Source organism: Mobula birostris, chromosome 3 (assembly GCF_030028105.1).
Source record: "Mobula birostris isolate sMobBir1 chromosome 3, sMobBir1.hap1, whole genome shotgun sequence".
NCBI lineage: Eukaryota > Metazoa > Chordata > Chondrichthyes > Myliobatiformes > Myliobatidae > Mobula > Mobula birostris.
Window position 1 is genome coordinate 81,309,634 of NC_092372.1, and position 22,037 is coordinate 81,331,670.

Below are 22,037 nucleotides of genomic sequence, written 5' to 3' on the forward strand. Positions count from 1 at the left end.
TTGTACTCAAAGAGAATATGGTTCAGAAAAATAATTTTGTTTTTAGGCATGCCTGCAACCCATGACCCTTTTGAGCACAGCTCTTCACCAAGAATATTTGATCAGTGAATTTATTTTAACAGTTGAAGCATCTACCATGTCAGAATCAGGTTTACTATCACCGGCATGTGTTGTGAAATTTGTTAACGTAGCAGCAGCAGTACAATGTGTGGTAATATAGAAAGAGAGAAAAAAAGTAAATCAATTGCAGTAAGTATATATACTGAATAGTTAGATTAAAATAGTGCAAAAACAGAAATAATCTATATTAAAAAAGTGAGGTAGTGTTCATGGGTTCAATGTCCATTTGAGAATCGTATGGCAGAGAGGAAGAAGCTGTTCCTGTTCACCAGGAAGTTCACCTGAAATGTTACCATGTGTGCAAGATGGAAAAATCTGATTTTAAATTTACTGAGTTTATTAAGATAGGCAGGAAGAATTTCAGTCCCAAAATAGCTTTTTTTTTTTTAACCTGTATGTATCCTCAATATAATTGACAATATTTTATCCACTTTGGTTTCAGTGCAAGAGCTTTTGTCAGAAGATCATGGCTGCAGTCTGCCAGCTACACCACAGTCCATCTCAGATCTGAAATCATTGGCGACTGCTTTACTTGAGACAATTCATGACAAGAACATGGTCCTTCAACATCAACGCCAGACTAACAGGCACGTGTTTAATTCTGCTCGATAACTAGGGTTCTTTTGTGCTGCAGTTTTAAATCTGTTGATTCCATGACAGCAAAGATAACTAAATTATTATGGGTTGTTACATTTTTCCTGGAAACAAGCAGATTGAATTAAGGAATAATTGCTATGATAGCTGATGTAATACTCTGCCACGACTGAACTGAAAACCAATGACAAAGTGGTTGTCTTTTTATAGAATAAAGGGTCTTCATCAAGCAGAAGAGCCTTTCCCTGATTTTTCTAAATGAAAGTTGTCTCAGAAATAGAAACTGTTTTGGCACGGATAGTAACTTCATCTCCCTTGGAAATACATTACCTGACATTAGTAATTTATTTTGATATTTGCAAATAGGTCATAACAATCTTATTGAAGGTTTTAAAACAATACAGTGGATTCCAGTTAATTGGGACACATCATGACCAGTACACTTTGGCCCAAATAAGCAGCTGCCCCAATTAGCCAAAGTTTCATGGAAATAGTTAAAAAGGTATAAAAATGACAAATTACTGTATATCTGAGTAATTACGTATTTAAATGAAATACAGAACAAATTAGAGCACTGCCAATACTACTATAGTACTGTAAAACTGTGTATTAGTTCCTAATAGTTTTCGATGGAGCATGTTTTTCATTTCATCGACAGTAAGTGGACAAAATCAGCACAGACACTGAGTGCAGAATAAAGACTGCCTTCATAGAATGCTTTCAATGATTGCATCCTCTAAATCTTCATTTTCATTATAACATTTACGATGATTGTTAATGTCCTAAAACTCTTCATCGTTCTGAACTTGTTGAAGTGGCATTGACAATCATTATTTTTTACTTACGGTCCTTTCTGATATCTCCAAGCTGGAATGCTTGAAACTGCAGTGAGCAAAACAGTTCTGAATTGTCTTACTGCTTATTTCTTGCCAACTATCAGTAACAAAAAGCACTCCTATTTGAACACAAACACATGCAACTGACACTATTTAAAAAAAAACATTTTGCTCTCAGCATGATGTAGTCCCTAATGGCCACATAAATGCTCCCAGTTGATCCTAGTTCGAAGCTGTTCGGCAGCCGTCTCCTGCCCCAATTAATCAGCATGGTGTCCCAAATAAACAAAGGGAATCCGAACTATTTTCTCAATTAGTTTCTTTCTTTTAAAGTTGTACCAGGTAAACAGCTGCCTCGATTAACGATGACCCAATTAACTGGAATCCATGTACTTAATATTATAAATGAACAATCAACAAAAGGCTGCATTCTGAGAAAAAAATCTGTATCACTGTTTTCCAAAATGCAGACTCTTTATTCCCATTCAGTCCCATGTTGTAAATGAAGATGCATTTCTACCAGAATTTTTCTCTCTCCATAGTAATGACCCCACTGGTGTGCAGTCTCTTGGCAAGGCAATTTTGATTCTATTGTTGGCAGAAGAGAAAGGATTGTTGCTTTAATTAACTAGAATTGTATGTCACATTCTTTGATAAAGTATCATTATACAAGTTTCAGTAGATATCATCATACAAGTGCTTTGTCCGTTTCCAAAAGCAAATCTCCAAGTGGCCTCAGACTGGGAATGGATTGCTTATTTAATTATTTTTCACATAAATTCCATAAGAGCAGGTAATTTGTGAATCCTCTAAGGATTATCTGAACTACCGTTACACAGGAGTACACTGTACCATTGCCCACATTAAACTGCTACCTTGACTTCTGATGGATTGAACAAAAAAATATAGGATTCCCACGAAGTCTTCCAGCTCTTAGATGGTGGAAAATTTTTACTATGAACCACTTCTTTGTTGGTTCAAAGCAATTTTTTGCATTTTTTAAAAAGCGCTTCAATATGTTAGGAGTGTGATGCAATATAAAATTGCATCTTCTAATATGTACAACTGGAATGTCTGCTGAAAGAATGAATTGCGCTGTTAGTCTCTGCTTGGAAGTCTTTGTTTCTACTGCTTAGGCAGAGAATTATACATCAGAAATAGGCTGAACGGATTTATAGGAGCTCCTCAGTCTGAACGTTCTTTCTTTAGAAGTCTAGTTTGATGTAAGAAACACAGAGATCCATTTATGTCACTATTTCATTAAAGAACAAAAAATAAGACCAATAACTCATAAATGTTTTAACGTTTCTTGTCGTTACACGAGATACATGCAAATGTGTGCACATACATCCATGCTCGTGCACATGTAAACACACACAAAATGACTTAATCTTGAAAAAAAGTGAATGGAAATTGCATTTGATGCATATTGCCACAATATTTTAGCCTGTTTAATAAATTAAACAAGGAAGATTCCTGTTAATTCCATAGAACCTAACTACTAATATTACAGTAGCAAATGATGGTATATGTAATAATTGCTGTTACTAGTCCAAAACAAGATGGCTGGCCTTTAATAAGTCAACATGCATTAATACCTGTTGTTAATTATACTTTGTGTTCTACATATTTCCTTTTAGTACTTAGGAGCAGAATTAGGCCATCTGCCCATCATCTGTTCTGCCCTTAGGTCATAGCTGATTTATTTTCCCTCTCAATTCTATTCTCCTCCCTCCTTCCGGTAACGTTTGACACCCTTACTAATCAGGAACATATGAACTTCTGCTTTAAATTTACCTAATGACTTGGCCTCCACTGCAGTCTATGGCAATGTATTCCACAGATTTGCCAGCCTCTGGCTGAAGAAATTTCTCCTCATTTCTGTTCTAAAGGAACATCCTTATATTCTGATACAATACCCTCTGGTCCTAGATACTGCAGCTATTGAAAACATTCTCTCCATGTCCAGGCCTTTGAATATTTGATAGGCTTTAATAAGATCCTTCCCCTGCCCCCCACCCCCCCAGCCCTGAGTACAGGCCCAGAGCTAATTAAAATGCTCCTCAAATGTTAACCTTTTCATTCTGGGATCATTGTTGTAATCCTCCTCTGGACCCTCTCCAATGCCAGCACATCCTTCCCAAGACTGCTCATGTGTGCCTGCTGGTTTCCAGGTTGAAAACTGATGCAAAGTACTTCTTCAGATGGTCCATCATTTCTTTGTTCTCCATTACTACCTCTCCAGTGTTATTCTCCAGTGGTCCAATGTCCACTCTTGCCTCTCTTTTACTTTTTGTATACCTGAAAAAACTTCTGGTATCCTCTCATATGATTGAATAGCTTACCTTCTTATTTCATCTTTTCTCTTCTTATTGCGTTTTCAGTTGCCTTCTGTTGTTTTTTAAAAGTTACCCAATCCTCTAGCTTCCATTATTGTTGCTATATTGTAAGCCTTCTCTTTTGCTTTTATGGTGTCTTTAACATCCCTTGTCAGCCATGGTTGCCTCATCCTCCCTTTAGAATACTTACTCTTCTTGGGAATGAATCTATCCTGTGCCTTCCAATTTGCTCTCAGAAACTCCAGCCATTGCTGTTGTGCTGTCATCCTTGCTAGTGTCCCCTTCCAGTCAGAAACTCCAGACGTTGCTGTTGTGCTGTCATCCCTGCTAGTGTCCCCTTCCAGTCAGCTTTCCTCTATCATGCCTCCTTTGTTCCCTTTACTCCATTACAATGCTGATGCATCTGATTTTAGCTTCTCCCTCTCAAACTGCAGGATGAATCCTATCATACTATGATCACAGCCTCCGAAGTGTTCTTTTACCTTAAGCTCCCTAATCAAATCTAGTTCATTCTTAATCATAGAGAGCATCCTCACATCAGATATTACTGTCTGGTTTGATGCAGCAGCCTCTCACAATATACAAAAACTACCGTTAATTGTCAGGTCATCAGAAAAGGTTATTGGCTGCAGTCTACCATACTGCAGGACTTGTATGTGTCCAGGATAAAGAAATGGACAGAAAAAATCTTTGTAGACACTACTCACCCTGCAAACTGCCTTTTCAAAAGCTCTCTTCTGGAAAGTGCTATAGGGCTACTAAAACAAAAATTTCACATCATCTAAAAGGTTTCTTCCCCCAAGCAGTAAATCTGAACAACCATTCTAGTTGGTCCATCCCTGTACCGCTCTCTTAACCCCCATCACTGCACTTCTCTGTAAGGACTTAAAACCATTTACTATAATGCTGTTTACATAGTCAATACATGCCAGTATTAAGGAATTTATGAACATTTTATTCCATATCTGTATTTTAACCTCTAACTTTGTGTTTTAAATAGTTCTTTATAATTGTTGAATGCTGTTTTTTGCTGAATGTCGTTTTTTGCTGAATGTTGCATTAACACAGCACAGCAAATTTCTAATACGTGTAAATGAATATGGCGAATAAAATTGATTATTGATCTTTGCAACGGGACATTGTGTCTATTTCCCTGACTATGCTGTCCCCAGTTACAGCCGCATTTCTCTTCTCTTCTCTTCCCTTACCGCCCCCCCCCCACCCCAAATTGCTTGCTGAACCACGGTGCCACAGATTGGTTACTTATCCTTCCTGCAGCCCCAACTCACATCCATGGAGGCAGCAAGAATTTCACATCTATTAGACAAGCTCAAGGGCTGAGGCTCTTCCAGCACCACCTCATGGATACCTCTGTCTGTCTCACTCGCAGTCATGCTCCCTTGTCCCTGACCACAGACCACATACCTGAGGACAGCTCTCTCTGCAGTCCAGAGCTTGTACAATTACCTTGCTGCTGACAGTAAAACTCATTGCATAATTTATGATGAATTATTAATGATTGTTGTGGCCATGAACCAACTCAGTTAAATTATTGTCTGCTTTGCTAGTGTTTTGAATATATTTGTTGCAGCATATAAGATGATTGTCTTCAAGAAGGGTATGATGAATGCACTCATTATAGTCTGAATATATCATAGAAAGAACAAATAGCCTTTCAATACAGGTTGACCTTCACTAATCCGGCACCATTGGGACCTGAGGAATGCCGGATTAGTGAAAATGCCGAATTACTGAAGGATCACATTAAGCATAATCAGTGCCGGATTATCGAAGAAACCAGATTACAGGTAGTCGAATTAGTGAAGGTCGACCTGTAATAAAGGTTTAATACTATTACACCATGGTTTGTTTTCTTGTGGCAAGTTAAATGTATAAATTTATTCTCATATATGGGATTTGGATGCGAATTTGGATTTGAGAGTCAGAATCAGCCATGATCTTATTGAATGATACAACAGACTCAAGGAGTTGTAAGAGAAATTCCAACTTCTATTTTGTGCACTCTTTTGTTCTTGTTTCGAAGGCAGTTTTGTTCTCTGAAAGTCTAAAATTATTCTCATCTCTGCAGGATTCTAGGCAATCGTGTGGCTGAGCTAGAAAAAAAGCTAAGAACCCTGGAAGTTTCTGGTTTGTGGAGTCTTCCGGGTAAGTACCAGCCAGTTCAACCTTTCCTTCTCTAACGTTCATTTTTTGCAATCTTTTTCACTTATTTTCATGTTTATAAGTCTGTCTCCAAACAGTTTAGAGGTGAAATTATGTAAAAATATTACGAGCCACTAAAAGTAAATTAGATCCTGGTATGCTTGAGAATCTGACATAATAGACCCGCTTTCTCAACTGTGTTGTTGAAACTGACGTTGGAAAAAATAGCTGTTCCATGTGTTTTTTTCTGCTTATGACCTTTAAATGTATTTCTGGACTTTTGCCAATCCTTGATGTTTGTGCTTTAGGAGGTGTGTGCATTATACATGTTTGATTATGCACTGTCATCTGCCAACATTATTTTCAAGATCAGTGAATCTCTAGTGCTTAGTAAAGTTAATGATGCTTTACATTGCACAATAAGGTGTTATTTTGTGTGGAGTTAAGTGCATTGTCTCACACATTTGCAGAGTACATATTTGAAGTTTTATTTGGGCAAATTGGGTACAAACTTCCAACATGAAAAACACACATTTGAATATCTAACATTTCCTTTTAAAATTCTGCTGTCAGCTATTTTACTAGAACCATGAATAAATTTATTTTCAGAATGCTAACATTCTCGCTAGAGTGAAGCCACAGCACACCCACTGAATGATCTAATCTAATATATACTTGTATTCCAACTTCCTGCCGCTCGGCCAGCAGAATGTTACCCAAGTTTTCTGCATTTTGGATATGGACTTGGACTTTAGACTTTTTTTTCAGTCTTATAATTTTTTATATTCTGTGTTATTTGCCAGATCTTTTTCGTTTCTTCGTGTGTGAGGGGAGGAGGATTCGGAGGGGGGAGTCGATGTGCCTGTTCCATATTTGTTTTTGTGGGGGAGGAGGGTTTTGGGGTTGATGATTGTGCTGCCATTCTTTTCTTTTCTTTGGTAGTTTCATTGCTATCTGGAGAAGAAGAATTTCAGAGTTCTGTACTTTGATAATAAAATGAACCTTTTAACCTTTAATAGCTGGATCCTGGTGTTAGATGCCCAATGCATTGTAATTAAGAGTTTTTCTGGAATCTAGCTCCTGGCTGCTTGGGAAGATGCTGAGTTGGAAAATGGTGTGAGTCAACTATCTGCTATCAATGCCCTGAGAGAGAATTTTTAAAAAACCGTTTCTGTGAACTTCCTGTGACTCACATCATTCACCAAATCTGCGTCTTCTTTGGTTTAGTTCAGTATTACTTTAGTTCATTGCTGGGTTAAAGGTTGATAGAATATAGGAGTTAAGGCTGAAGTTAGAACTTGCAGGGTAGTTGGAAGGGATGGTGTGTAGGGGAGGCTCTTGGCCATCATTTGCTATTAATGATGAAATGGACCCCGATCAATTAATTTTTTTCCACCCTATGGGTACTCATGGATTTATATTTTCTAATGGGCAGGGCGGATGGGTCTTTCTCCAATGCCAGAATGGTTTGGAGATTGAAGGAGTCTTTCTTCTCGGGATGAAGAAAAGTGTGACTGAAATTGTTTGCCATAGCTAAGGGAGGAAACACATTGCCTATCTGCAAAAAGACAACTGGTCTCCTTTCTGCTTGGCAATAGTGTCCGTTTGCTAATCTACAATGGAGAATAGTCTGAACCCAAGCAGGGTATAGGTGTGTGGAGAGCCAGGTGTGGGGCTATGGGTATCGAGTTGTCAAAAATGGGAAGAACAGAAGCATGAAGATACAGAAAAGGATAATTGGAGAATCTGGATAATGGAGTGCAAGGAGAGGACAAGGGGCTGGCAGTGGTGTGGAGAAGGGCAAAACTGGGGGTTTGAGTGGGGCTGAAATTATAGCAAGAATGCTGTTACTTGTATTTTGCTTCAGGTCAGTACACTATTAGGTAGAGATGGGAAACATCTCAAAATCAGAACGTTCCAAGGCTTTACTCCTGTGTGGTATTGATGAGAGTGGGTCAACAGGCACAGGATGGACAGTATCCTACTTTAGTCTGAGATAATTTGCATAATGGGAAAAATCATTCCGGTGTGACCTGGATCAACTGAAATTATGTCTAAAAAGCTTACATTATTTATCCAGTAAAGTGGCGCCATTAAGTGGCGACTCTTTGCGTGCAGCTCTGATGGGAATTATCAAATATTCCTGTTTAGAACTGTTACAGCGGATTCCACAGTCACAGCAATGGGTACTTCTGTATGCAGTATCGATTTAAGACATTTTAAAAAAATCTATCAATACTCAAAATCGACAAACTTTGGATAGCAGATTTGGGTCATGAGTACAGTTCCCCTTTAAGAAAACTGAAGCGAGGATGCCGCACTGGTCTACAGGTATGATTGAAATACAGAGACCTTAGAATTACACTTTGAACTATCCTGCTGGTAAATATGCAGTCTCAGGAAAATAAAATTGAAGACTTCAAAGCAAAATTGCTGTCCAGAGGGACATCAGGGACTGCTGTGTATTCTACTTTATGGAAACATGGCTCACACTGGCAATTTCGGATGCAGCTCTGCAGCCCAATGGCTTCACCATTCTCTGCAAAGACAGGACAACTCAGTCTTTTAAAGGCAGAGGAAGTGGAGTATGCTTTATGATTAACTCATTGTGGTGCATGGATGTGGCTGTTCTCTCTCAATCCTGCTCATCCGACCTGGAATATCAACCAGGCCAGCCTGAAGAAATCCCTGAACAACTATCACTAACATATCACTGTGGAACCAGAGCAGCCAATGCACTTGACCACTGTTATTATCACCTTCAAGAATGCTTACCAGTGTTCATCCCACTGCCATACTTTGGAAGGTCTGATCACTTGGCTGTATTTCTACTCCCAAATTATTGGCAAAAACTAAAGACCGCAGCACCAGTGATGAGGGTTGGAAGTAACATCTCCTCCTTGCTGACGATTAACACAAGGATGCATGCTTAAGCTACTGCTTTACCCTCTCTACACCGATGATTGTGTGGCTAGGCACAGCTCAAACAACTTCTATAAATTTACCAAAGACACAACTATTGTTGGCAGGACTTCACTTGGTGATGAGGAGACATAAAGGAGTGAGGTAGTTCAGCTGGTCGCAGCAACAACCTTGCACTCAACATCAGTAAGAGCAAGGAATTGATTGTGGACTTCAGGAGGGGGAAGTTGAGGGTACACGCACCAGTCCTGATCAAGCGATCAATAGTGGAAAGAATGAGCAGTTTCAAGTTCAAATTCAGCCAAGCATTATCATGGACACTGGTCTCCCCAGCATCCAGTACACTTTCAAAAGACAATGCCTCATAAAGGCGGTATCCATCATTAAAGATCCCCAGCACCCCAGCCGTGCTCTCTTCTCATTTCTACCATTAAGGAGGAGGTACAGGAGCCTGAAGACACACACTCAACATTTCAGGAGCAGCTTCTTCCCTGTCATCGTCAGATTTCTGAATGGACAATGACTGGCTCGCTATTTTCCTTGTCCTTGTACTATTTATTTAACTTAATTAATTATGTGTGTGTGTGTGTGTGTGTAAGTATATGTATATGTGTTATTGAAATTTGTAGTTCGTATTATGTACTGCTGCAAAAAAAAAGTTTCATGACATATATGAGTAATGATCAACCTGATTCCGATATAGGTCTCTATTGTGGACTCAGAGTGGGAAGGGGACAGGGAGAAGGGAATCATGGTTAGGGAAGGGAGAGGGGAGGGAGCAGGAAGCACCAGAAAGACATTCTGTAATGATCAATAAATCAATTGTTTGGAATCAACTGTCCTTGTCTGGCGTCACAGAGTTGGGTTATGCCTGCACCTGTGCCGCCCTCACCCCTGGCACCTCATCTCTGCCACCTGTCCCACACAGTTCCCACAGCACTCCACCCTCACCATTCCCTTTGCCTCCCCTAATTTACGAATTCGCCCTCCACTCCACGTTGACAAATAAGGTACTGTGCAAAAGTCTTAGGCACCCTTGCTGTATACATGTGCCTAAGAATTTTACACAGTACTATATGCCAGTGATATGAAACCTGATTCTGAGAACTATATATTTAGAAAATTGCAGTCATTCTCGTGCATAGCATACCAAAGAGGATCTTCAGCTCTGAGGAGATGTCATGTCAATACCCGATCATAAGCCAACTGGAAAGCCTACGTTTATCTAACAGTTCTTTCCATGCAAATGATCACCTTGAGGCACTTTTCCTTTGCTTTTTTTGTTTGATTACTATTGCTTATTTATTGTACAAATGATATCACAGTATTGAGCTGAGTATCAACACTAAAATACGGGGCTATATTACATACCTGAGAAGTTCTTTACAACCCTGTCCACCGAAGGATTATTACTGACATTAAGTATTTTATTGAGAGCAATCACATTGCATAGGCTGAAACATGCAATATATATGATAAGCGCGGGAAAGTCTGTGGATGCTGGAAATCCAGAGCAACACGCACAAAATGCTGGAGGAACTCAGCAGGTCAGGTAGCGTCTATGGAAGTGAATAAACAGTTGATATTTCAGGCCAAGACTCCTCGTCAGGGCTGGTATAAATGAATGTAAATGATAACACATTTATCAGGTGTGGGATCGGAGGTTTAAGCCAGTGGCTTCAAGTAGCACTCGATTCAATTGCGAAACTAAATACTTGTTACAGGCAACACTTACCAGGTCTGCTGCCCTGAGTCCTAGTCTGGGTTGGATGGACCCTTAGGTCAGGCAAACAGTTTGGTTTCATGTATCTAACACTGTTCCATCTTATTTATAAAATTTCAGTCTTATATTTGCATTATTCATCTGGCAACAGGTGGAGTATTGTCTGCTCTATCCATTCACCATTCTTTCTGACTTACTGGATTGTATTCACCAAACAAATGTCACAGCACTATCATCACCTCACTCACAATGATGAAAATATGCCTCAGCAAGATCTGAAAGGGCCAAGAAGTAAAAATATATTATTATATATAAGCTAAAGATAACATTGCACTCTTGCTTTTTACAAGTTTTTAAATTTCTAGATAAAGTATCTACTCCAGGAAAATTATCATCAATCTCCCATGGCAATTTATCTAGCCTTCCCAAACAATGACTTACATGGCAAATACTGTAATAAACTGGATTTATTGTCCCTGTTATACATCGGTAAGTTATGCGGAGGCTCCCTAGGTTATGAATAACTCCATTTATAGAAATCCAACTTTAAACAAATTCTCTAGTACAGTTTTCAAAGCATTTTTGTCACTACTACTAATGGTATTCATTCATGACAGAATGACGTCTACTGTATTGGTTTAATTCTGGGTGGTGTTAGGATGATTATTGAATGAAGGGAAAAGGTGTAGAAAGAACATGTGGAGTGATGTGTAGCTGGATGAATGCCCCTATCCCTCACCCTGTACCATGCCAGTGAATGTTTGATGAGCCCAAATCTTCTTACTGTGTAATGACCAAATTTGACCTCAGTACTCTATGCGTGGAGGATTCAATGGGTCACCATAATTTGATCACTTTTGCAGTCTATTCCTCTGCTTATGAAACTGGGGATCCTGTATGCAACTTAACCACTTCCTCCATCTTCCCTTCCAGTTTCATAGACTTGTTCACATGTATACCTAGATCACATTTTTCTTGAGCCCCCATTTAGAATTATACCCTTGTAATGTATTGCCTTTTGTCTTTCTAAAGCAGCAGGACCTCATTATCATTGCGTTGTTCTATTTCCCAATCAAATTAACAGGGAGACTTATAATAAGGTGTGAAACCAGCAACATGGATCTCTGCGACAGACTCTGATAAATGAAAAACGTGGAGGGAGGTCATTAATTGGAGCTGAGAGCAAAGGTGACCGTCAAGCTCCATTTGACTGGGACCATGCTCACCCTCAAAGATCACTCTCAGTCCCAGATCTGTGCTGAGTTACTACAGCATGGCAGGCAACAGGGTTAGCAGGGGTTCCTGCTATGCAAGTTATTTATAAAATGTGATTGAATTTAAATGAGATTACCTCCACCAAGTGTCTCATTTCTTTCTATTCCTTTGTTAGTTTTTGTCCTACTGTGGTACAGTAATGTTACTGTTACTGGGAATTGAGGGGAATGCTGAGTTCACAGCATGAATTGTGAATCTTGCATGATTAACATTACACATATATAGAGTGCATTTTAGTTGCTTAAATAAATTACTTGAATATTTATAAATCTGTGATGTGACACAGTGAGTAAATTATGTTTATGTGCCGGTGAAGACCATTGACCCTGAGTGGAAACTGTATGAATCAAATCTGCTAAATATAAAACGTATTAAATAACTTGCATTAATGCAGTTTTTCTTTCCTCAAAGTAATGGCCATTTTTTTTTTCTCTTTCTTCGCTATCCAACAGGTCTGAGCTACAATATCTCTGTGGGATTAGGGAGTAGGTTTTGTTTGTACATACTCATTGAGACATGGAATGCTTAAAATTTAATTGTTTAATTTCATTATTGACATAAAATATCTGCCTGAAAACTTAATCTGACACTGAAAATGCAACAGCTGCGTGCAGCATTGAAATGGTCGGTGGCATTGTATAATCTCAGAAATACAATTAAAAATGTACATTTAACAGTGTGTATTAGTATCAATTATAATATGTAGATTTACATATCATGGGTAAGTAAAATATTGGACGTTAGTACATTAATGTCCCCACTCTGCAAACGAACAATGTCAGTTGTACACGGAAGACTGAAAGCTACCTATTGATCACCAATGAAAGGAAAATCTTGTGGACGCACTTGTGCCTGGCTGCCTGTCCAAGTTGCTCATGACAACATATTCACAACAGGAAGAGAAATGTAAATGAGAAGGATAATCTGTTGTTTTCCCTTGGTGTGCTGTGTGTAAGGAGGTGGGAATCTTGGAGTGCAAATACCACCCCCCCCCTTCCCTCCACCACATGATTTCCATCTAATAAATTCATTAGTTGAAAAATGCAAGACCAAATTAAACTGACTGTGGAGAAAACAGCAGTTATATATATCAACTTGTAAGATTGTCTCAATAAGCAATACAGTTAATGTTACTTTCCTTAATTACTGAACACTTCTGGTATTAGAATGTATTTTACATGGTTTTTATTGTTACCTAAACACTTTTCAAGTACTTCAATATTCTGGGAATCAGTAAGTGCTAATATAGAGTTCATTGGATCTGACTCCAAAGCCCTGGACTACATTTACAGTGAGGTACATTCTGGGCACTGATAAATGAAAATGTATTTGAATATTAAATTTGGGGTTTGTATCAATGCTATAGAGTACATAGTTGCTGTTAGTGAACCTATCATAGATTTCAGTGGGATCGTTATCAGCTGGGGATGTGGACCGAGGTGCAGCAAATGGAGTGTGAGTTAAGTGTAAGATGATGTATTTTGGAAAGTCAAAGGAGCATTGGACTATTCTGTGAATGGTAGGGCACTAGGGAACAGGGGGACTTAGTACAAATAAATAGTTCGATGAAAGTGGCATCACAGGTGGGCGGGGTGGTGAAATAAACCTTCTACCATGCTGGCCTTCGTCTGAGTATAGGAGTTAGGACAGTTTGTTGCAGTTATGCAAGTCATTGATGAGGCCACACTTGGAGAACAGAGTACTGTTTTGGTCACCCTGTGATAGAAGAGACATAGTTAAACTGGAGAGAGTGCAGAAAAGACTGATAAACTTGTTGCTAAGACTTGACTGCCTGAGTTTATTCCTTGGAACGCAGGAGAATGGGGTGGGGGAGGGGGCAATCATATAGAAATGGTTAAAATTGTAAGAGGCATTGATAAGGTGGATGGTGACAGTCTTTTCCTCAGGGTCAGTGAGTTCAAAGCCAAGGGGCATAAACAGACATCCCACCTCTCCTGGAAGATCCGGGAGTCTCCCGCATATTGATAGCGGCTCCCTGATGCCCGCAAATTATATACAATATCCCGGAAATCGATTTTTTTGAGAGTGAGTGAGAGAGAGAGAGAGAGAGAAAGAGTGCGAGGGAGAGCGAGTGAGAGCACAAGAGAGAGCGCAAGCGAGAGAAAGAGAGTGCGAGAGATAGAGCGAGCGAGAGCGCGAGAGAGAGAGCGAGCGAGAGCGCGAGAGAGAGAGCGAGCGAGAGCGCGAGAGAGAGAGCGAGCGAGAGCGCGAGAGAGAGAGCGAGCGAGAGCGCGAGAGAGAGAGCGAGCGAGAGCGCGAGAGAGAGAGAGAGAGCCATGGCAGACTGTTCCAAAAAGAGAAAATATATAAGGTACTTCACCCCAGACTACACTAAAGTGTACCCCTGCCTAATAGGGGTCAAAAATAATGACAGTGTTGCTCACTGCACTGTTTGCAACAGTGACTTTTCTATTGCCAATGGTGAGTCAACACTGTAAAAGACACATTGAAGTGAGTTTAACAAGTGTCATTCATTCACTAGCATAGCTAAAATTATTTAAAGTAGCTGGCTAGCTGCTAAGGAGCTACTGTATTGCAGACATCCCACCTCTCCCGGAAGGTCCGGGAGTCTTCCGCCAATTGATGGTGCTACCTCCCTGAAATGAGTTTTTGCAGGGTGAGATGCCTAGCATAAATTTAGGGTGAGAGGGGAAAAAAATTAAAAGGGACTTGAGGGGCAACATTTTGACGCAGAAGGAGGTGAGCTGCCAGATGAAGTGATTGAAGCATGTCCAGTAGTATCATTTCAAAAGCAACTGGATAGATACATGGAGGGGTGGGGCTTAGAGGAATATGGGCCAAACCCCAGAAGTTGGCACTAGCTTGCCGGGGGTGGGGGGGGGGGGGAAACACTGCGGACAGCATGGACTCAGTGGGCTAAAGGGTCTGTACCCATGCTCTATGCCTCTACTAGTACAATTCTAGACATTAATTTTGGTTACAACCTTTCATGAGATGTAAAAAACTGTGAATCACAGTGTGCAATACTTTAATCATCAGTAATTATATTGCAACTATTTTTTTAACCTATTACAATTTTTGACAACAACAGGAGGGAGAGAAACTATAACATTAACTGATGCTACCATTCCTGGGGATGAAGGACCAAAATCTCCTATATTTGAGGATATTCAATCACAGCTGCAGCAGAATGGTAAGTGAAGTAAAAACATGGTGTTTCATGAGCAACACAGCAGGTCAGGTTGCATCCATGGAGAGGAACAAGCAGTCAATGTTTCGGGCTGAGACCCTTCATCAGGACTGGAAAGGAAGGGAGGCAGGAGCTATCACTTTCCTGCTTATACTCCATTCCCTACCTGCCACCACCTTATTCTGGCTTCCCAATACTTTTCCCAACGTGCCTTTGGATTGCAAGTCCCATACAATGTTACCTCTTCCAGCAGGTTTCCATCTGGTGCATTAATAAAGGCTTTTTGAAAATCTGATGTAAAGCATATCAACCACAATGGCCTCATACACTCCTTATTGGCTTCCTTAAGCAAATCCCTTGGGCTTGTGAGGTAAATCGCGAGAGGTTTTCTCTTTGGAGTGATGGAGGAAGAGAGATATACAAGATGATAAGAGACACAGATCGATAGTCAGTGACTTTTCCTAAGGTGGAAATGGCTAATAGAAGGGGGCATAATTTTAAGGTGATTGGAGGGGGATGTTAGAGGTGTTTTTTTTTACACAGAGAATGGTGGGTGAATGGAACACCCTGCTAGGGGTGGTAGTAGATGCAGATACATTAGGGACATTTAAGAAGCTCTTAAATAGGCCCATGGATGATAGAAAAATGGAGGGCTTCAACCCAGTGACCACTTTATTCCTCATGCCTGAACACCACCTTGTTGATGCAAGTATCTAATCGTCCAATTGTGTGACAGCAACTCAATGCATAAAATCAGGCAGACATGGTCAAGACATTCAGTTGTTGCTCAGATTAAACATCAGAATAGAAAAGAAATGTGATCTAAGTGACTTTGTTCATAGAATGATTGTTGGCGCTAGATGGGATGGTTTGAGTATCTCAGAAACTGCTGATCTCCTGGGATTTGCACACACAACAATCTAGAGTTTACAGAGAATGGTACAAGAAACAAAAAAAAAATCCAGCGAGTGGCAATTCTGTGGGTGAAAATGCCTCGTTAATGAGAGAGGTCAGAAGAGAATGGCCAGACTGGTTCAAGCTGACAGGAAGGTGGCAGTAACTCAAATAGCCATGCGTTAACGCAGCAGTGTGCAGAAAAGCATCTCTGAATGCACAAAGCATTGAAACTTGAAGCAGATGCGCCACTTTATTAGGTACAAGAAGTGCCTAATAAAATGGCCAATGAATGTATGTAGAAGGGAAAGGTTAGATCAGGGGTTCCCAACCTTTTTATGCCATGGACCCCCTACCATTAACTGGGAGGTATATGGACCCCACGTTGGATTGAACTTAGAGTAGGTTAAAAGGTTGGCACAACATCATGGGCCAGAGGGTTATACTATGCTGTAATGTCCTAAACTCTATGATACATTTTCCTAAACAATGTTGATCATTGATCATTTCAGGTTAAATTCCTCTCTAGGTGATCATGAACAACATCCCTTGGAACAGATGTTAAAATGGCAGGTCTAATAATTGTCAGGGCTTTATCCACTTTAAATTTGGACCACACAGGCCCTCCCTAATTGACTGGAAATGATCCCCAATCTCAAACGAGCCTTTGCCTCACATACTGAATCTGCCATTTTCCCCAGTACTCAGGGATGAATTACTGTCTATAGTTACCGTGCAGCATGTTCAGTCAAAATGCTTTAATCCTGGTTTAGACCATTGCCACCTTGGCTTTTACTAAATCAATTCCAGCAACACTGTTGTCACTTTAGCATTACCTTCAGTAATGAAAACCATTGCAAATTATCCATTCAGTAATTCAGCCATATCCTGATCCTCTTATCTAACCTGCCATGCTTAATCTCTCAAAGGGCCAATGTGGTTTTTCATCATTTTCTGAGTTTGAATACAATTGAGAAAGCTTTATTATTGCTGATATTTCTGCCCTTAAATCCTTTATCAAGAACTTTTTTAGCATCTCTAATAGTGACTTAATTATCCTCCCTGTCAGTCTTCCATTGCAGCTACTTTATGCAAAAGATTTTCTTAGGATGCATGCTATATTGTTTAGCCTTTTAGCCTTCAATGTGCTGTCCACTTGCATTTTTACCTGAAGTGTATGTATTTATATATAAATAAACAGTTTCTACTGTTTTCATACTGTACTTCATTTTCCCGAATTCTGAGTAAAATCTGGTACTCAAATATCCTTCGTCTACCCACAATATCATATATCAGGAGTTCCCAACATGGCATCCACGGGGTCCATGGCATTAAAAAGGTTGGAAGCCCCTGTCATGTATCATCCTAAAATTATTCTTAAAAGCTAAGTACATCATACTGTTTTCCTTGGCATTATCCCTAATATCATAAATTTAAAAAACAATCATATTATTAAATGTTTTCCCTCCTTACTACTTGGCTGCTCTCTACTATGCAGTTAATGATTGGATAGTTGAGAATAAATCTGACAATGGTTCCATACACATTTCCTGCCTAACAAGTCACACCATCTTTCTGATCTTATTTGTCCTTTGAGGCTTGTTATGGACACCAACTTTAAATCAATTTTCTGTTCCAGCCTGTTTATATGACTCTTTTGCAGGCAAATGAAACAGGGTACAATAGGCATCTTGGTTGGCATGGACAAGTAGGGCCAACTCTATGTTTCTTTGCTTATCTGTCCTATCTGTTTCAGAATCTCTTACTTTTTCAGCTGAAGGGATATGTGTTAGATCAAGCCATTGTTTAGGAATTACAAGTGAATGCATTCACATCCATTGCTACATCCACTGGTGATTCTAAAACTTGGGTACAGAAGCCTTTTAAGAAATTCCTTCATGCCTCATGTGGCTTCTCTAATTAAATTGCCTTGTTCCTTGTAATTAGAAATAAGTTTTTAATATTTCCATCAATAGCACTTTGGTTTCCAGTCTTAAAGGAACTGCATACAGAATTAGTTTTTTATGCCTTCATCTTAATTTAGCTCAAATGCCTCTCAGACTCAGATTCCAAATTCAGAATCCAACATGGAAAATCATTTTGAACTGGTATTTTTCCTCTATTGTACCAAAAGTCAATCCTTCCCCGTACTCAGAGCTTCTATTTTTTTTATTAAGACTAACCATTCTACTTTATCTTTTTCTCTGCACTTGAGCAAAATGTTTTTATGTGATTTGAATAGTAATTGAATTTTGATTAGAATTGGAAATGCTTCCTTAAGTTGGTTTCAGAAAGTGTATGATTAAAACATGATTTTTTGCTACCTTTTCATTTATTCAATTTGCTTTTACACACATTGTGAAATAAATCAATAAATTTAATCAAAACTAACAAGTCATTTGCTGATAATACTCAGCAGAGCAGGTAGCCGGTGTAGGAAAGAATCAGAGTTAATGTTTTAGCTCTATGGTCTTTCATCAAAACCTAATAGCATACTAATGAAAGGTTATAGACCTGAAATATTATCTTGCTTTATTAATGTAACACAAACTATTTATGGTAACTTGCTAGGTTTTGTGCTCCACCTCCTTCCCTTTCTCCTATGGTCCACTCTCCTCTTATCTGCCCTTTATCTTCTATCACCTCTCAGCTTCTCACTTCACACACCATCCCCCATCCTCCCTCTTCCCCGTCACCTGGCTTCACCTATCACCTTCTAGTTTATACTCTTTCCCTTCGCGCATCTTCTTATTTTTGCTTCTTCCCACTTCCTTTCCAGTCTTGATGAAGGGTTTCAGCTCAACGTTGTCTCTTTATTCCTTTCCACAGATGCTGCCTCACCTGCTGAGTTCCTCCAGCACTTTGCATGTGTTATCAATGTCTTTTGTAGACTTTGTTATTTAAGGATGGAAAGTGCCAAATGGTGATGTGTAAACTTGTTAACAGCTAATTATGCACAATTAAGTTTGTTTTCTTATTTGTGGTAAACAATGGGTTTCAAAGTGTATAAAGCTGAATTGTTCCTTAGGGCTGTTATAGCCTGGGGGTTAGCTCGCACTCCTGGCCTTCACGTGTGGCTTAGCTACTAAACCCAGCAGAACCATTTCTACCAACAGGAGAAGGGACAAAGGCAGATCATAGTGCCTCAAAACCAGTCACTTCAGAGCAAACCCTGAGGAAAAATCTAGATCTGGAGTCCCTCGGGTAGTCCCATGTTGAGTTCAATGCTGATTTGCATCTCCTGTAATGCCACTAGGTGCCAAGCTCTATTGGTCTCTGCCATTCTTTTGGATTTATCAACTGCATGGAGAGGGGAGCCTGCTACATAGGCAACAGCTTGCTCTCCATATCATACCACCCTGGCTTACATACCACATGGACTCAATATCCATGGTGGACCCTGACCAATAGAGGGCCTCCTATAAAGCAGGATGACAAGGATATAGATGAATGTGGGAGCAAGAGGCAAAAAGAGATTGGACCAAATAAATGCACCTGTGATAAATTTTGAAAATTAGAAACAGAAGCCACCAGCAATACTACATTTTAGATTAGGCAATAAATGATTTAAAATAGTAGGAAATGGGCTTTTGGAAAAAACAGCAGGCCAAGTTAGACCAGGTTAATCTGGTAGCAGTCCATTTTAAGATTCAGCAATTAGGGTTGATTGGTCCCTACTTATATAAAGAGTAAGTCAGCAGATGTGAATGTGGCAGGCAATGGATCACAGGTGGGTGTAATGCTATTCCTAAAAGTGAATGGGGAAAGAGGCCAATCCAGGTTTAGATGCAAGCTCACAACAAAGGTAGAAAGAGAGAGGGGGCACACAGGCAGCATACTTAGTTCCTGGAGTTTGGCTGTAAAGATAACAGTTTGGCTTCTCAGTCTTTGAACCTCTTTTTGCAAGTTTCATATTGGGAACAGAGTAGAATGTATTTGCAAAAAAGACCTGAAACACAACTTGCCTAAGAGGGAAACACAAACACGAGGAAATCTGCAGATGCTGGAATTTCAAGCAACATGCATCAAAGTTGCTGGTGGATGCAGCAGGCCAGGCAGCATCTCTAGGAAGAGGTACAGTCGATGTTTCAGGCCGAGACCCTTCGTCAGGACTAACTGAAAGAAGAGCTAGTAAGAGATTTGAAAGTGGGAGGGGGAGATCTAAAATGATAGGAGAAGACAGGAGGGGGAGGGATGGAGCCAAGAGCTGGACAGGTGATAGGCAAAAGGGATATGAGAGGATCATGGGATGGGAGGCCTAGGGAGAAAGAAAGGGGGAGGGGGGAAGCCCAGAGGATGGGCAAGGAGTATAGTGAGAGGGACAGAGAGAAAAAGAATATATATAAGCAATAAATAAATAATGAATGGGGTACGAGGAGGAGGTGAGACATTAGCGGAAGTTAGAGAAGTCGATGTGCATGCCATCAGGTTGGAGGCTACCCAGTCGGAATATAAGGTGTTGTTCCTCCAACCTGAGTGTGGCTTCATCTTGACAGTAGAGAAGGCTGTGGATTGACATATCAGAATGGGAATGGGACATGGAATTAAAATGTGTGGCCACTGGGAGATCCTGCTTTCTCTGGCAGACAGAGCGTAGGTGTTCAGTGAAACAATCTTCCAGCCTGCGTCAGGTCTGGCCAATATATAGAAGGCCGCATCGGGAGCACCGGATGCAGTATATCACCCCAGCCGACTCACAGGTGAATTGTTGCCTCACCTGGAAGGACTGTCTGGGGCCCTGTCTGGTAAGGGAGGAAGTGTAAGGGCATGTGTAGCACTTGTTCCGCTTACAAGGATAAGTGCCAGGAGGGAGATCAGTCGGGAGGGATGGGGGGGGGATGAATGGACAAGGGAGTCGCATAGGGAGTGATCCCTGTGGAAATCGGTGGGGGGGGGAGGGAAAGATGTGCTAAGTGGTGGGATCCTGTTGGAGGTGGCAGAAGTTACGGAGAATTATATGCTGGACCCGGGGGCTGGTGGGGTGGTAGGTGAGGACCAGGGGAACCCTATTCCTAGTGGGGTGGTGGGAGGATGGAGTGAGAGCAGATGTACGTGAAATGGGGGAGGTGTATTTGAGAGCAGAGTTGATGGTGGAGGAAGGGAAGTCCCTTTCTTTAAAAAAGGAAGACACCTCCTTCGTTCTGGAATGAAAAACCTCATCCTGAGAGCAGATACAGTGGAGACGGAGGAATTGTGAGAAGGAGATGGCATTTTTGCAAGAGACAGTGAGAAGAGGAATAGTCCAGATAGCTGTGAGAGTCAGTAGGCTTATAGTAGACATCAGTAGATAAGCTGTCTCCAGAGACCGAGACAGTTGCTTTGCTTTTAGTTAGTTGCACGGTGGGTTTTTTTTTGGGGGGGCGGTTTTCCTTTTCTCTATTGTGTGTGAGAGAGAGAGATATATATATATATATATATATATATATATATATGTATGTATACTATTATGTTACCTTGGTATGTTATGTTTAAATTACATTGTATCTTTTTTGTATTAATATCTTCTGTAATTTTATTATATTCTAACAGTGTATGGCTTACCTTTTTGTATACTTATTCAATAAAAAGATTTAAAAAAGAAAAGAAAGAGACAGAAAGATCTAGAAAGGGGAGGTGTCAGAAATGGACCAGGTAATTTTGAGGGCAGGGTGAAAGTTGGAGGCAAAGTTAATGAAGTCAACGAGCTCAGCATGTGTGCAGTAAGCACAGCCAATGCAGTCATCAATGTAGCGAAGGAACAGTGGGGGACAGATACCAGTATCTGTCCCCCACAGCTTTATTTTCACCATGGATGTCCAGTCCCTATATACTTCCATCCCCCACCAGGAAGGTCTCAAAGCTCTCCACTTCTTTTTGGATTCTAGACCTAACCAGTTCCCCTCTACCACCACTCTGCTCCGTCCAGCAGAATTAGTCCTTACTCTTAATAATTTCTCATTTGGCTCCTCCCACTCCCTCCAAACTTAAGATGTAGCCATGGGCACCCATATGGGTCCCGG

The 22,037-nt window shown here is 40.3% G+C and overlaps 1 protein-coding gene across 2 annotated transcripts in view; it reads left to right on the plus strand.

The window, feature by feature from the left end:
- The window catches only part of LOC140195135 (coiled-coil domain-containing protein 149-like), a 100,918-nt gene that overhangs the window by 68,735 nt on the left and 10,146 nt on the right, over positions 1–22,037 (plus strand). For both annotated transcript variants that reach the window (XM_072252950.1, XM_072252951.1), the window contains exons 9-11: positions 563–707; positions 5,979–6,055; positions 15,046–15,147. In XM_072252950.1, coding sequence (XP_072109051.1) covers positions 563–707; positions 5,979–6,055; positions 15,046–15,147 — 324 coding nt within the window. The remainder of the gene's footprint in view (positions 1–562; positions 708–5,978; positions 6,056–15,045; positions 15,148–22,037) is intronic.